The sequence below is a fragment of the Lonchura striata genome, chromosome 1, assembly GCF_046129695.1.
Source record: "Lonchura striata isolate bLonStr1 chromosome 1, bLonStr1.mat, whole genome shotgun sequence".
In the NCBI taxonomy this organism is placed as follows: domain Eukaryota; kingdom Metazoa; phylum Chordata; class Aves; order Passeriformes; family Estrildidae; genus Lonchura; species Lonchura striata.
Genome location: NC_134603.1, coordinates 32280216 through 32293217, shown reverse-complemented (window position 1 = coordinate 32293217; position 13002 = coordinate 32280216). Strand labels below are relative to the sequence as shown.

The window sequence follows — 13002 nt, the reverse complement described above, 5'->3', positions numbered from 1 at the left end:
TCTGGAGCCAGATGCATTTCCTCCAGAGCAGAGAAAAATCTGAGGAAGTTAAAGACCCAAAAAAAAGAACAGTGTCCACTGAAGAAGCTTCAGAAGAATTAGTCAAAATACGAGCCAAGGACCACAGAAGGCAAAGGCACTCCTCTTAGCAGATAGAGCAAGAAAGCAAGTGATCTGGGAAGGTCACTATATCATGAAACAAAATTAATAAAAATATTAATTAAGAAAAGATTGAAGCATTAGGGCTTAGGAGTTCCTCTACAAATAGGGCCAAGAAGTCATTGACAAAACTACTTCATCTTGAACAAAGACTGTTTAGAATGCTGCAATAATGTAAAATGCCATGCCTGATGCACCACATTTTAGGCACGAAGAGCGATGAAGCATCTAGAATGCTCTACAATTAAGGCTAAAATGATTTTAATGATACCAGGTAAGTGCATTAACTTGGAGAATGAAGAGACGCTGTACTTGGAACACTAACCTCAAATCTTGCTCTCTATTCTGTCAACTTGATTTTTAGCCTTCATAACATTATTTTAACAGCTGTCAGTGTAATAGTATAAATACACTTAAGAGCATATATGTTATTGCATATACACATGCACACTGTGTCAGGACACATCACCCAACATAATTTTGTGTGCATTGTGCAAATTCATAATAACAGGGTGAGGAGATTACAGAAAAATCAGTTGTGGACAGAATTTAGTGGAAACTGTAAATTCCATATCAGAATCTGGGTTTTCTGATCCCATATATCCTATGTATATTTAAGATTTAAAACACTGTAGAAATTAAATATTAGCTGTCAAAAAATTTATTGCAGGAATAAATATCCTCTGCCACTTAAGGAATCTTATTTTGTTTTAAACCAACCATATAATCACTATTGTCTAAACTGATAGCTACTGGCAATGGCAAAGCTCATCACCTGCAAGGTCCCTTGCCACTGTTCTTTTGGGAAAACTATCTTAAGACAAACAGATGTTTCTGCTGTTTTAAACTAACAGGAAATGGACTTTCTCCTTTTTCCTTTCCTAGAAACAGATACTAGCAAAGAAAAATCTTAGCACAGCTGTACGCAACACTTTTCTTGTAACAATATGTCTGTGTGGGAGGCAGGCAACCAGTGGGAACTGGCCAGGGGAAGTGAAATATAGCAAGCAGAAGATGAACACAAAGAGTTAATTGGAAAGTCTGTGACTGAATTATTACACCATAATGCCAATACACTGGCAGGGAAAATAAAAGGGTGATGTACAAGGCTTCACTTCAAGTATGATATGAATCCTAGCTCAGCTGGTAATGTACACAACTGAATTAAGCATCAGCTGGCAATCTCAGTCCCTTACAAGCAAATAGGTGTTCAAATAATCAGAAAGCTTCTTTAGTACAAATAGACTGCAGGTTAAATGGCCAAATTGTAGTCTTATCTTTAAGGAAATGTTTTTAGGTCAGGCCTGAGGAATGAATTAATATGATGAAATGCAGAATTCATACTTTATGCAGATAAACCAAACATTTAATTGTCACTGCTGGCAAACTGGCATCCTTTACTCACACTAGCTTTACATAAAAAAGGAAAACTGCCATTGAAGCTACTGTATTAGAGCCTCAGTTATTATAGAAGATGAAAACCTGAAGAAAATTATGAGACAGAAAACCTGGTTTTAATTGATTTGTATTGGAATTATGACATTTTAAAGTCCTGAAAAGCTTCCAAATAGAAAAAGGCAACTTTTTTTGAGAATGCTTTTGCTGAGAAATTATTGTACAAATTCATGCTGCCATCTAATGGTCTAAATCAGCTATTTCTAGCTGAACAATTAAATCTGAACAATCACTTGCATTATTCTTTGGACTATGTTTTTTCCTCCCAGTTTTAATCCTTTGAAATTGATATCTGTTGTTCAGAATTAAATAATAGCATATTTAAGGCGATATACCCTATTTTAACTTTTAATTTCTATTTCCAAGTAGTTTTTAATATTTCTTCAAAGGTTTTTTTTCCTAAACTACTGGGAGAAGTTTGAGGAATGCAGAAAGGAGTTTTTGCAAAGTCCCTCAGTAAAGATTTTTATCATCACACCTCCCAATCCTTAAAATACAAATTTTAAGGACAGAATTTTGCAACATTGATTAGAAATGCAGGCAAAGCACCTCTGATTCTGGCTTTTTTGGGGGGAAGAATGTTGTACCCTACAGCTAAGGTCTGAAGCTGACAACTGTAGCAAAGTAAAAATCCCAGAGACACCCTACACTGCTCCCCCACAAACCGTTGATTTGTTTGCTGCAATCAGTGCAACACAACAAGCTCCAGAATTGAGGGTTCACTTCATGTGGGGAGCAAGGGCACTGGTATCCACAGCCAAAGAGCTTCTTGCAGCAAAACAGTACTTTATTCAATCAAAAGCATTTCAGTGCTTGCATGCCTGCCTATCCTCAAAACTGCTGTTACCCAGATATGTCCCTAAATAGTTTGTTCTTTTAATACTTTTCTCTCTCACTTCTCTCTGGGGACAGATTTTTGTCTTTTTTTCAGTCCTTCCACTGCGACAGTCAAATTACTCCCACTATAGCACTCACAAAATTATTGCAAATCAACATTCTTAGGATTATTTCTCAGAGCAGGATTCAGCTCTGGATCAGATGCCTAAATTTAGGTATTAAGTTAATGTGTAGAAACTAAGTTGTTAAAAAAGTGAAGCTCTGGAGAGATCCATACAAAACATAGACAAACTAGCTTAAGGCATGACAAACAGAATTCTGGACTAGGAATTGTTCTGACTAATTTTTCCACTGGTTATAAATGGAGACTGAGACTTTCTAATGCACAGGCAGAGACTATTCGAAAGGCATCTGAGCTTGGATCCAAATCCCACCAGCACCCTAAAGAACTGCACCTAGCTGTCTAAACACAAGCACACAGCACAGCTTGAGATGCAGTCGTGTACCTAAAACATCCCCATGATGTGACACAGAACTGACCCATGAAACAGACAAGTTTCTCACAAATAGCTGGAGTTCTAGTGCATTATATGAAATGTTTCGATGACTGAACATCACTTTTAGGGATTCTGTCAATTGCCTAAACTTAGCTATGCAGGGCCATTTGAAATGCTCTAGGGTATCTGACCTTCCTGACCTTCTGCTTGACCTTCCGCTGCCACTCTAGTAAAGGTCTCCTCTAGGTCTTCTGCTAAATCCATTGGTACCATGTGGATGTCTCACACACCCTACAATGTCTCAAGTGGCATTAGAGACCTATGTTTAGGCAACTTAGTGTCCCACATCTGCCACAGCATATTTGCTTGGGAAAAAAAATCTGCTTTACACACAGCTGTGCATAAAATCCTCCTCTGCTGCAGCAAACCCCAACAAAAAACCTCAATAATGGGAATTCAGCAACAGATAATAAGCTAATCATGTGCCTAGAGTAACAAACAAACTACTGCATGGATTAATCTAAATTTTACATTTTCCAGGTTGCTGGCCAATCTAATCAATACGATAGAAGTCTTTCAGATCAAACAACCTTTTGTATTATGCACTGGAATATTTGTGCCTCAGATGAGGCTCTCCATGCAGAGAACAGTCTTTTGCTAGAAGGTTAAACAGGGTGCTCAAGCAGCACAGGAGAACATCTAAAGCTCAGGAAAATTCCAGACTTCATTCTCTTTCTGTAAATTAGGTAACAGGGTTGTATAACTGTAGGTGTAGTTTTGGAGATGGCATTATCAATAATTTTTACATTGTCTCCTGCATTGCAACCCACACACTTCAAGTTTGGTGTCTACAGCTGTTCTTCTGGCTAGATTTTCCTTTTTTTTCCCTCATAGGACTATGTAACTTTCGTAAAACAAATTAAGCCTGGTGAGAATTTAGACTGCATTATTAAGCATTCATGTCAAGTAATACTTCCCTCAAATCTTTACCCTTTGATGCACATATTAAATATTTAGGTCAGCATTCATAAAAGAAACAGGCTCTTCATTTTATTCCATTCTTTCACCATACAATCTTTTATAAATATGACTTGAGAATTTTAGCAATTTATCCAGTGCTCACAGAGTCTACTCTCTCTTTGATCATTAGATTGGATAACATGTTAGTTCACTATGAAGCTAGCAGCTGCAGATGTAGTTGGCCAAAGACCAACCCTCAAGCTTTCTTTTATTAGCCCTCATTTTTAAAGTGTTTGTTCAGTATTTAGGCACTGGTCCACAGGGTTAGTATACATCACTTCAGGAGCAGAGAAGTCTACAGTTGCATGCAGCAACTGAGTACCCAGCAGGCGAGCAGGTTACCTGGCAGGTAGGCACTACACACTCAGGTAGGGTGATAGCCTGTGCTTTGTGACCAGGCAGTGGAGCTGGATCCACAGGAGGCAAGGATATGCTGCTGCCTTATTTTTCTGAGTCTGGTCTTGCAAAGGGCACTGTAAAGAAGCATTGATTAACATCAAAGAAAAATGTGCTCAGAATGGTGGAGCTATGAAAAAAGAGGAAAAGAGGAAGGGTTTTTGCACTCCCCCGTGCTCTGAGGAGAAAGGGGATAGTCTTCTCCTTAGTCTGCAATACACAATGTATATGCAGGAACAAGCAGCCCTACACAAGACCACGATGAAGGCTCAGTGCAGCAGAAACTGTCCAAGTGCACAGAAGCTGTAGTTTATCCTAGGGTCACCACCACTTTGCGTGACATCCTTGCAGAGCTATCACACCACCCAAATTCCTAAAAACCAAGCAAGAAACTGCTTTAATTACTTTATTTCCGTTCTTTAGCTTGTCATTGTTTTGTACTCCCTTTGTTCCTATATTTCACAAGTGTTTTTAATTTTGAAACCTCTATTTTTTATATATATAGAGAGATTTTTCAAGCTCTTTAGATTGTGATGAGACACATATTAAGGAATTTTATATATTAAGAAAACAACTTCTGAATTCTCCCAAAACACAATGGTTGGGTTTTATGAGCTCTTTAATACAACTTTCTAAACTAAAACATCAAAAACTGCTGTTCAGTTTCTAGTGGTTTTATTTCTTGGCTGAAAACTCTTAGTTTAGGTAAATCTGTAAGATATAAATTTACAGACATTCTATAATTGAAAGTATTGCAGGACAATTAAACTTCAGGAATACTCTCTTCAGTTCTAACTGAAGGAAAAAATAAAACAAACCAGCATTCAATGGTAACAAGGGGAGTTGGACAACCCTGTAATCAGAATTGATACCTTATTTTATTGTTTAACTGCTCTAATTTAAACAGCCATGTTTTTAATTCTTTTTTACATGGTTTAAGCCAATTCCATTTAAGCCAGAGATGCGAGGGAGTATGGGTTCTAGCAATGGCTACAGATATGAAAGCAAGCACATGTTTTGTCCTCAGCTCTGCCAATAGTTTTCAAACCTGACCTGCTGTCTCAAGGCTTGGGCTGTGCTGAGTAGCGTGCCAGTTCTCCTGACTCCTGCCAAATGCTGTGCTGACAAACACGCAAGCTACATCAGTTAGCAACCCAGCCCTGAAAGCATCAGCACCTCCTTCCCCAGAGTCAGCCTGGAAAACACTTTGATTAAAGAAGCCATAAAAATGAAATCTTCACCATTTTCAGCTTTTCTGTAACATAGAGTTTGAACTGGAAGGTCTTAGTGTGCTTTTGATGCAAAATTGCTTGAAATTCCAACCTGTGAGTTTTTAAATTGGTTGTATAAAACTGGTAAATTCTGAGTGCCAAAAGAGTATTTTCCTCTATTACAATCTCTTTTAGGAATATAGAAATCTTTGCAAAATAAGAAGTTGTCTAACATGGCTGGATTCAGAGCTGACAACTCTTTTAAAAGCTGCCTTATCAGAGGCCATCAAACTTTCTTTTACCAAAGTTGCATGTATTTTACTTCAATAAAGAAAATCCAGAGAAGACTCCAAGTTGTTATCTACATTGTGAAATAAATTAACTGTAGTATACAGATACCCAAGCTACCAGAGACCTAAGCTGGTAACTTCATATGATTCAGCTCACCTCACACAGACTTCATCACCCTGTCACAATATGCAGTATAATGGCAACTACCCAATGCTGTTAACAAGTTAGCCAGAACTGTATTCACTATCTTGAGTGAAGAGTCAGCATGAAAACATTCATACCTCATCCAGTTCCAAGCTGGACTGTGTTTTATCTACTTAGCTACCCTAAGAGGGGAGCTGACTTACCCTGTACTTTCTAACTCAGCACAGGAAGAGACTTACAAAGCTAAGACCTTACCACGGTGTTAAACACTGCCTTAAATGTCTTGCTCCCTGCCATGCTGAGTTTTGCATGCACAAAGCTCTATAAACAGTCAGTATCCAACACCAACCCTGGTGCAGCACTACCAGCACTGTGAACAACAGGTAGGTAGAACATGTCCTGATAAAAACCATAGAATTACTATGGGAAAGTGTTATTAAGAACATTTGCTGCATTGAAGAGAACAACTGTAAAGAATGCTCATTTGGGACATCTCATCACTTGCCTTCCATGCTGACTGCTAGGAAAACTTGCCCCTTTTCCTTTTATCCTCTAACTAGTTTGCTTTCCTTTTCCCTATGAAAATAGCTATCACCATCACTATAAATTTATGGCATCAGCTGCAGACCTTGCAAATGGATGTTGGCCCCTTACAAACCTATTTCAGCATCCTCTGTTCAACATACTGCACATATAAATATGCTCCACAGCATGTGAAAGAATAGTCCTTCACACATTTAAATCAACCTAAGTTGCCCTTACATTCCAAGTACACCCATCCCTTTCTGCTGAAGGCACAAGCTCCTGTGTGACTAGAAAAGAAGATGTCTAAGTACAGTAGTTGTAAGTCAATAAGTAACTTCTGCCTTCCTCTCCCCTGAAAAATTGATTCATTTCCGAGCAGCTCAACTTCCAGTGCTGAAGGCAGGAAATATTCACGGACACAAAGTCTAGGGACAAACGAAGGAGGAGGAATCACTGCCACTTTGACATAAATCATCTTAGCCTGACAGGAATCTAGCCGTAAACTTTGCACACGAATTGCAACTCTCGGATCATGTTTCTATGAGGTACTGAAAAGGATCTTTTGTGCAACTTGAAACACTAGACTTTACTGGTATAGAGATATGCCCTGGAATGAACTTAATAATCTATTTTTTCCTCGAGACATTAGTCTTTCCAGTATCAGAGTTTCCCTAATGCAATCTCCTAATCTTTGTCTGTATCTTCACCTATTTGAAAAGCACATTTCTTTAAACAGAGATCAGTAAAGGGAATGCAGACACAGTAAAAAAGACAAAGCTTCCAATTTTTAATGTATTTTTTATCTTTTTTAATAACAGAAAATAACCTACAGTCAGAAACTAATAAAAATGAAGAAAAATAATGTAGCATATTATCTACGTTAATTCTCATATCTTGTTTTTAACTGTCTATATAGTCTGCATTTACTTGGGTACTTCAGCAGTACTTCTATTCCACTACCCTATTCCCAAAAATCAGCAAGTGAATGCTAAATACAATGTGGCAGTAGAAGAAAATAAATGTAACATATTATACCACAGGAACATAACACAGTGCTGCATCATATGCTTCACATTTCAGACCTCACTGGCTATTGTAAACGATCCAGTCTGTGTCTCCAGGCCTGCCTGTGGCGAGGGTGAGTAGGAGGTGCCCAGGATGCTGACAGGATGAGGTGCAGGACCGTGCCCATCACAGCCAGTGCCCCACAGCACAGCCAGGCTGAGCCATGCGGGCTGTGCCGAGCTGCAGGGCCCGTGCCCAGCACGGGCACAGGACGGGGCTGTGCTGCTCTAACCCCTTGGCCACAGGACAGACTTGTGGCAAGAGATGGGCCCCTGGGCAGCTCCCCCTTGGTACCATCTGCACGGCCCTGCCTTTATCTGACAGCACAGCATGAAGTTTTCACAGTACCATCATTCCTGAGTATTCCTGACAGGGTGTCTCCTTGTAAGTCCTGTAAGAGTGTGAATACCCAAGAGGGGTTAGTCTCTGCGGAGGCTGAGGTCTGCTGTGGTGCCTGTGGGAAACAGTCCTGGTCAATGCCACACTGCTCAGGGCCCAAGGCAGCTGAAGGTATGGAAGATTATCTGTAATATCCACTTCTGAAACCAGCAGGTCTAATAAACAGCATTTAAATGATGCCTTACAAAGTCTAAGTGCCTTTCTTACTCTGATCATAAAGGGCCAGCACCTCCTTATGCAAAACAAGGCGAGGAACAATTATTTCTAACAGAGTAGTCCATCAACAGTACTATACAGATCATTTTTCTGCTTCCTCTTTGCTCTGGCATTCATGTGTGTACATGGCGTGTGCACAGCGGGTATGTGTTCATGCAGATAAACAGGTATGTCCAGTTATTTACTACTTACTGTTAGTTATTACTCAATTTACTAACCACAGTATTATTAGCTATTCTGCATGGGTAACTGCACTCAAATAAGCACAATTAAAAAGCAAGCACAAATTGTGGCCTTCTGTCCCACTTAGCCTGTTTGTTTTGTGATCAGAAAAATCAAGTGGCCTTGGCTACCTAATGTGCCCAGAAAAATAACCTTCATGTATCATTTTACCCTAACACCAAAACATGGCTCTCATGAAAGAAAGTTTCCAAAGAAGCAAACTTATAAATTGATCTAGACACACTAATCATTTTCTATGAAAATAAATATTAAGAGTTAGCAACTGCTGAGTGTTTTGATGTTCTATTTCCACCAATACCTTTCCATAATTAAGTTCAGATTCCAGAACTCCAGATTTTATGCCTTTAACTAGCTTTCATTTTTTCCAATATAGCGTTATATCTGCTAGTCAAGTTAATCTCATAATAAAAGCAATTCAAATAAATGAAAGATTTCTAAATATTAAACAAACTCATTTCAAGCACCATAATTAGCTTTTTAAACCATGATGGATGTAAATAGACACACAGGTAAGCAATGACTAGAAATATAAGACAAGTGATACAAAAATCAAGCACTGTTCCACACAGTAATTAAAGGGTTTCTTCCGTGTTATTTTGATTTTTTTGGTCTTCTATAATTCTAGGTATTGTTGTTATAACACAACACAACCCACCAGCCAAGCAAATTTAAAAAAAAAAAAAAAAAAAAAAAAAAAAAAAATCCTACTCAGAATGAAGTGTTAAAACCCTACACTTCCCAAATTACCATAATTAAAAAGTCTGGGGAAAAGTAAAATAGAATTACGTAAACTGAAATATTTTCCTTAGACATTTTTGAAATGCTGGTTTTTTTTAAACTCCTTAATTTTTCAACATTGCAATAAATTCAATTTCTAATGAAGAATAATTTTGAACCAAAACACTCCTTCAGAGTTCAAACCCTCAATCCATTTGACAATTATGAGATGCACAAAAATGAACATGAAATTCATCAAGTCAAGATTTATTAAAAATAAAAAAATTTTCACTGATAAAACATGTCATTAGAACTTTCTGACCTGTTTTGGTTTGGTCTTTTCTTATATTACAGATCACATTTTGTCTCACTTTTGGAGCTTCAAAAGACCTGATCTAATACAGTTCCTCTGGGGACAAATATGGAAAAATGGGGAAAAAACCTATCTCAGAGAAAGAAGTTTTCCAGATTACAAATTGACATAGTTCTGAATATAGGTTTCTAAACTGTGAAATAAAGGATTTTTCCTAAATAAACATTGAGGATTAAGGAACTGAGATAGCTGACCAAGGAGAATGGTTAAAAAACCAGAAACTTGAAAATGGTTTCAAGCCAGTTACCAAAATGCATTCCTTCCAATTTTATATTCAATTTCTAAGAAAAGATTGCTTCATTTTTGATGCCACAGGTTCTAATCATATGACAGCAAAGAAAGCAAAACCTCTCTCAGAAGTCAATGCTCTTCTTCCTCACTACCATGGCTGTGTAATGTGCTTTTTAATGCACTTACAAAAGAATAAAAGCAGTTTCAGACATCTTTAGTCGTTGTGATGAGCTTAAGGCACCTGTCTCTTTTAGGAGATAATTATGCATGTTTCTAAATAAGACTGCAGACTCTTCTTAACAAAATTTTTAGTTTCCTTTTACTCTGAAATAACCTAGAAATTTTAGGAAGATTTAGGACATAAAGATAAAAAAAAAAAAAAACCAGAAAGAGTACAAACCTCTGATTGTACATGCCCCGGAAATTATAATTTGCTCTGTAATTGGGGATTGGCTTTGGATCTAATGGCCTGTAGATGGCAGGCTCTCCTCTTTTCATCGCCAGACCATTCAGCTCCACAGTTGGTGTTATACTGCCTGCAAAAAAAAAAAAAAACAAACCAGTGTAAGTAAGGTGCTTAAACCAGAAATACAGAAAAAATACAGAAAAACACACAAGCAGGACTGAGCTATAAAGAGAGACCTACACGACTTTTTTTTACACTTAAATTAAAAAGATGCAACTAAAAAAACATTTCAATTTCTGTAAAAGATGGCAATATAGATGTCAACTTAATTACAAGCAATGAAAAAGAACATTTAAAAATCTCAGTGCATTTTCTATGCAGTTTCAGTGGATTAACCTTCACATATGAATGAAAAAGTCAGTGTAAGAATCAGGCTGGTTATTCATCTTTCCTAAGTACCTAATAATACATTAGATACTTCCTGAAAGAACTAGAAAGATAATAGAATAATGTGTCTTTCTGCTGAATACCATTAAATAAAACCACAAATAGAGCAGAGTGTCTTTGAAAGAAGCATGAAGTAACAGGCAGTACTGCAGTCATTCAGGAATCTGACAAGTTAGAAAAAATGTTTTATTTGCAAGACATGAAAACTTAAGACTATGTCTAAGAACTAATGGTCTCATAGGAGTGATCTAACAGGCTGAGCATACAGCTCCTAGAAATCAGTGCAACTACAGCCATCTACTGGTGACAGAATAAAAAAATAGAAGGCAGCCAGTACTTGCCCACTTGAAAGGTTTCAAAAATGCCAAATAAGCTACATCCAGCTTTCTTTTTTTTTCTTAGGTAAAACATTCAGCTACAGTAATCCCCACTTACACTGTTGTAAGAGAATCCTAAATGACGTAAATTTTATTCCAATAAAAATAAATTCATATATTCTGAAAATATTTTCATGAGAGATCCAAACAAATTTACCCTTAAAAAAGCTATGATTAATTTTCCAGTCTGACATTGAAGATTTATATGCCAAATGATGAAAATGTTTATGCCACTTAATCAAAAACTTACACCAACAACAATTCTTATAATTTCCAGACATTACTATGAATTCAAATTTTTAATAAAAATACAAAATGTCGTTTTGATGAGAAGATACCTGTGCATATACAATGCACCTTTCTTGGAGAAAAATTAGTGTTAAGTGATAAAATTTTAAATTAATTCTCTTAAAGTCTATTCCTCTTGTTATCAGATTTTCCATCTAAGACTATGCTCAAAGACAAAAAACTCTAGAAACTCAGTAATACTCTGCAATGTCAAGAACCAAACTCAGGATCACTTTTCACAGAGATTTGAGCCTTCTGCTTTCTAAGCAGCCACAGTCACAGTGACTGTGAAGCAAACAGGGTAAAACCAATGTCCTGGGTCTGGAGAGGCAACGTACTGATCTCCAAAGGAGTGAGAGAACACTACCACACCACTCTCAAACAATCCTTCATGGCCAATGCTCAGGAAAATATTCACAAGTTCTAAAGGAAATTTGCTCCTGCTTTTCTCTTTTCAACACAGAGAAGATAAACTGCAAAATTACTTCATTTTAAGAAAGTGGCTGAAGAATACATTTTTAAAAGAGGGAGAGGGGCAGACAGAAATTAAAGGGGGAAAAGAGAAAACAGAAAAAAAAGCGGGGAAAAGGATTGTTTAAAAATAAAAATGAGAAAATATTCTAACCACTTTATTTCCTTTACATTAGTCTGAAATGAAGTTATGATTTTTTTTCTTTATTGATCAAGACAGAACAGATCACTGAGCATGTGCATGAGATGTGTAGTTCAGAAGGTTTCGCATGCACTGAAGGGAACTTGCAGGTAACAGCTCAAAATTAAGGCTGCAAGACACCAGTATACATTCTTTCTATTATTGAAACAAGTTTCTGAAGACATCTGAAAGCTTTTTGAAAGCACAGGCTGCTCTGAAGGAAAACTCAGCATGCAGGAAATTACCTGTCAAAGTTCTCATGCCAAATCCCAGCCTTTTGTTTACACCAGAGATGCAATTTCACAGGATTGGACTGGATAAAATTTCCAACTTCATTGAAAAGTTAGCTAAAAGAATGCTTTGGGAAATGTGTTTTAGCTAATTCAGTCTGGTTTTCTCCTGTCTGCTTATCATTGATCACATACCATCACTTTGAACACATCTAAGCATTACCTAATTAATATATTCCCTTACAGTTCAACCATTTTAGGTATGTGCATTAAGAATTCTTCCATGAAAGCTTACTAGAGGTTCTGCATTAACCAATCATACTATAGCTATGTTTTCATCCTGGAAATTTAATTATCTTGTTAAAATTACTTATTTAGTGCTATAATGTACCAACACTTCAACAAGATCTAACACTCAGAGGAAAATATCATACCTGGATTATTGTTTACATTGTTTTTGGGTGGTCTAGGCGTTGGCTTGGGAAGGGTAGTTTCATTCAATGCTTTGCTAGCAGCAGCATGTTGGGCCTTTTTAATACTGCTTCCTTCAGCTTCCCAGGTCTGTTCTCCAAGAGTCAGCTGCACTGTGAACATCTTCAAAGACAAAGAACAGGTAAACACTGGCAAGATTATCACTGTGGATTAGAACAATCTGTATAAAAGCTTCCAGGTCTGAAAAGAAACCACTCTCTCTTTTCATTGTATTCAATTCCCAGATAACGCATCTGATTCTTCCAGAGATCAGTGAGACCTTATCAGTGAGCAACATTTGGCCTTTCAAATCACAAAGTAAAATAGTGTAATGGTAATGTCAATTATCAAA

The 13002-nt window shown here is 37.2% G+C and overlaps 1 protein-coding gene across 5 annotated transcripts in view; it reads right to left on the bottom strand.

Moving 5' to 3' along the window:
* Nucleotides 1–13002, bottom strand: part of STAU2 (staufen double-stranded RNA binding protein 2) — a 169313-nt gene that overhangs the window by 130990 nt on the left and 25321 nt on the right. For all 5 annotated transcript variants that reach the window (XM_021530598.2, XM_021530601.2, XM_021530600.2 and 2 more), the window contains exons 4-5: nt 12614–12773; nt 10180–10315 (exon numbers count right to left, since the gene is read on the bottom strand). In XM_021530598.2, coding sequence (XP_021386273.1) covers nt 10180–10315; nt 12614–12773 — 296 coding nt within the window. The remainder of the gene's footprint in view (nt 1–10179; nt 10316–12613; nt 12774–13002) is intronic.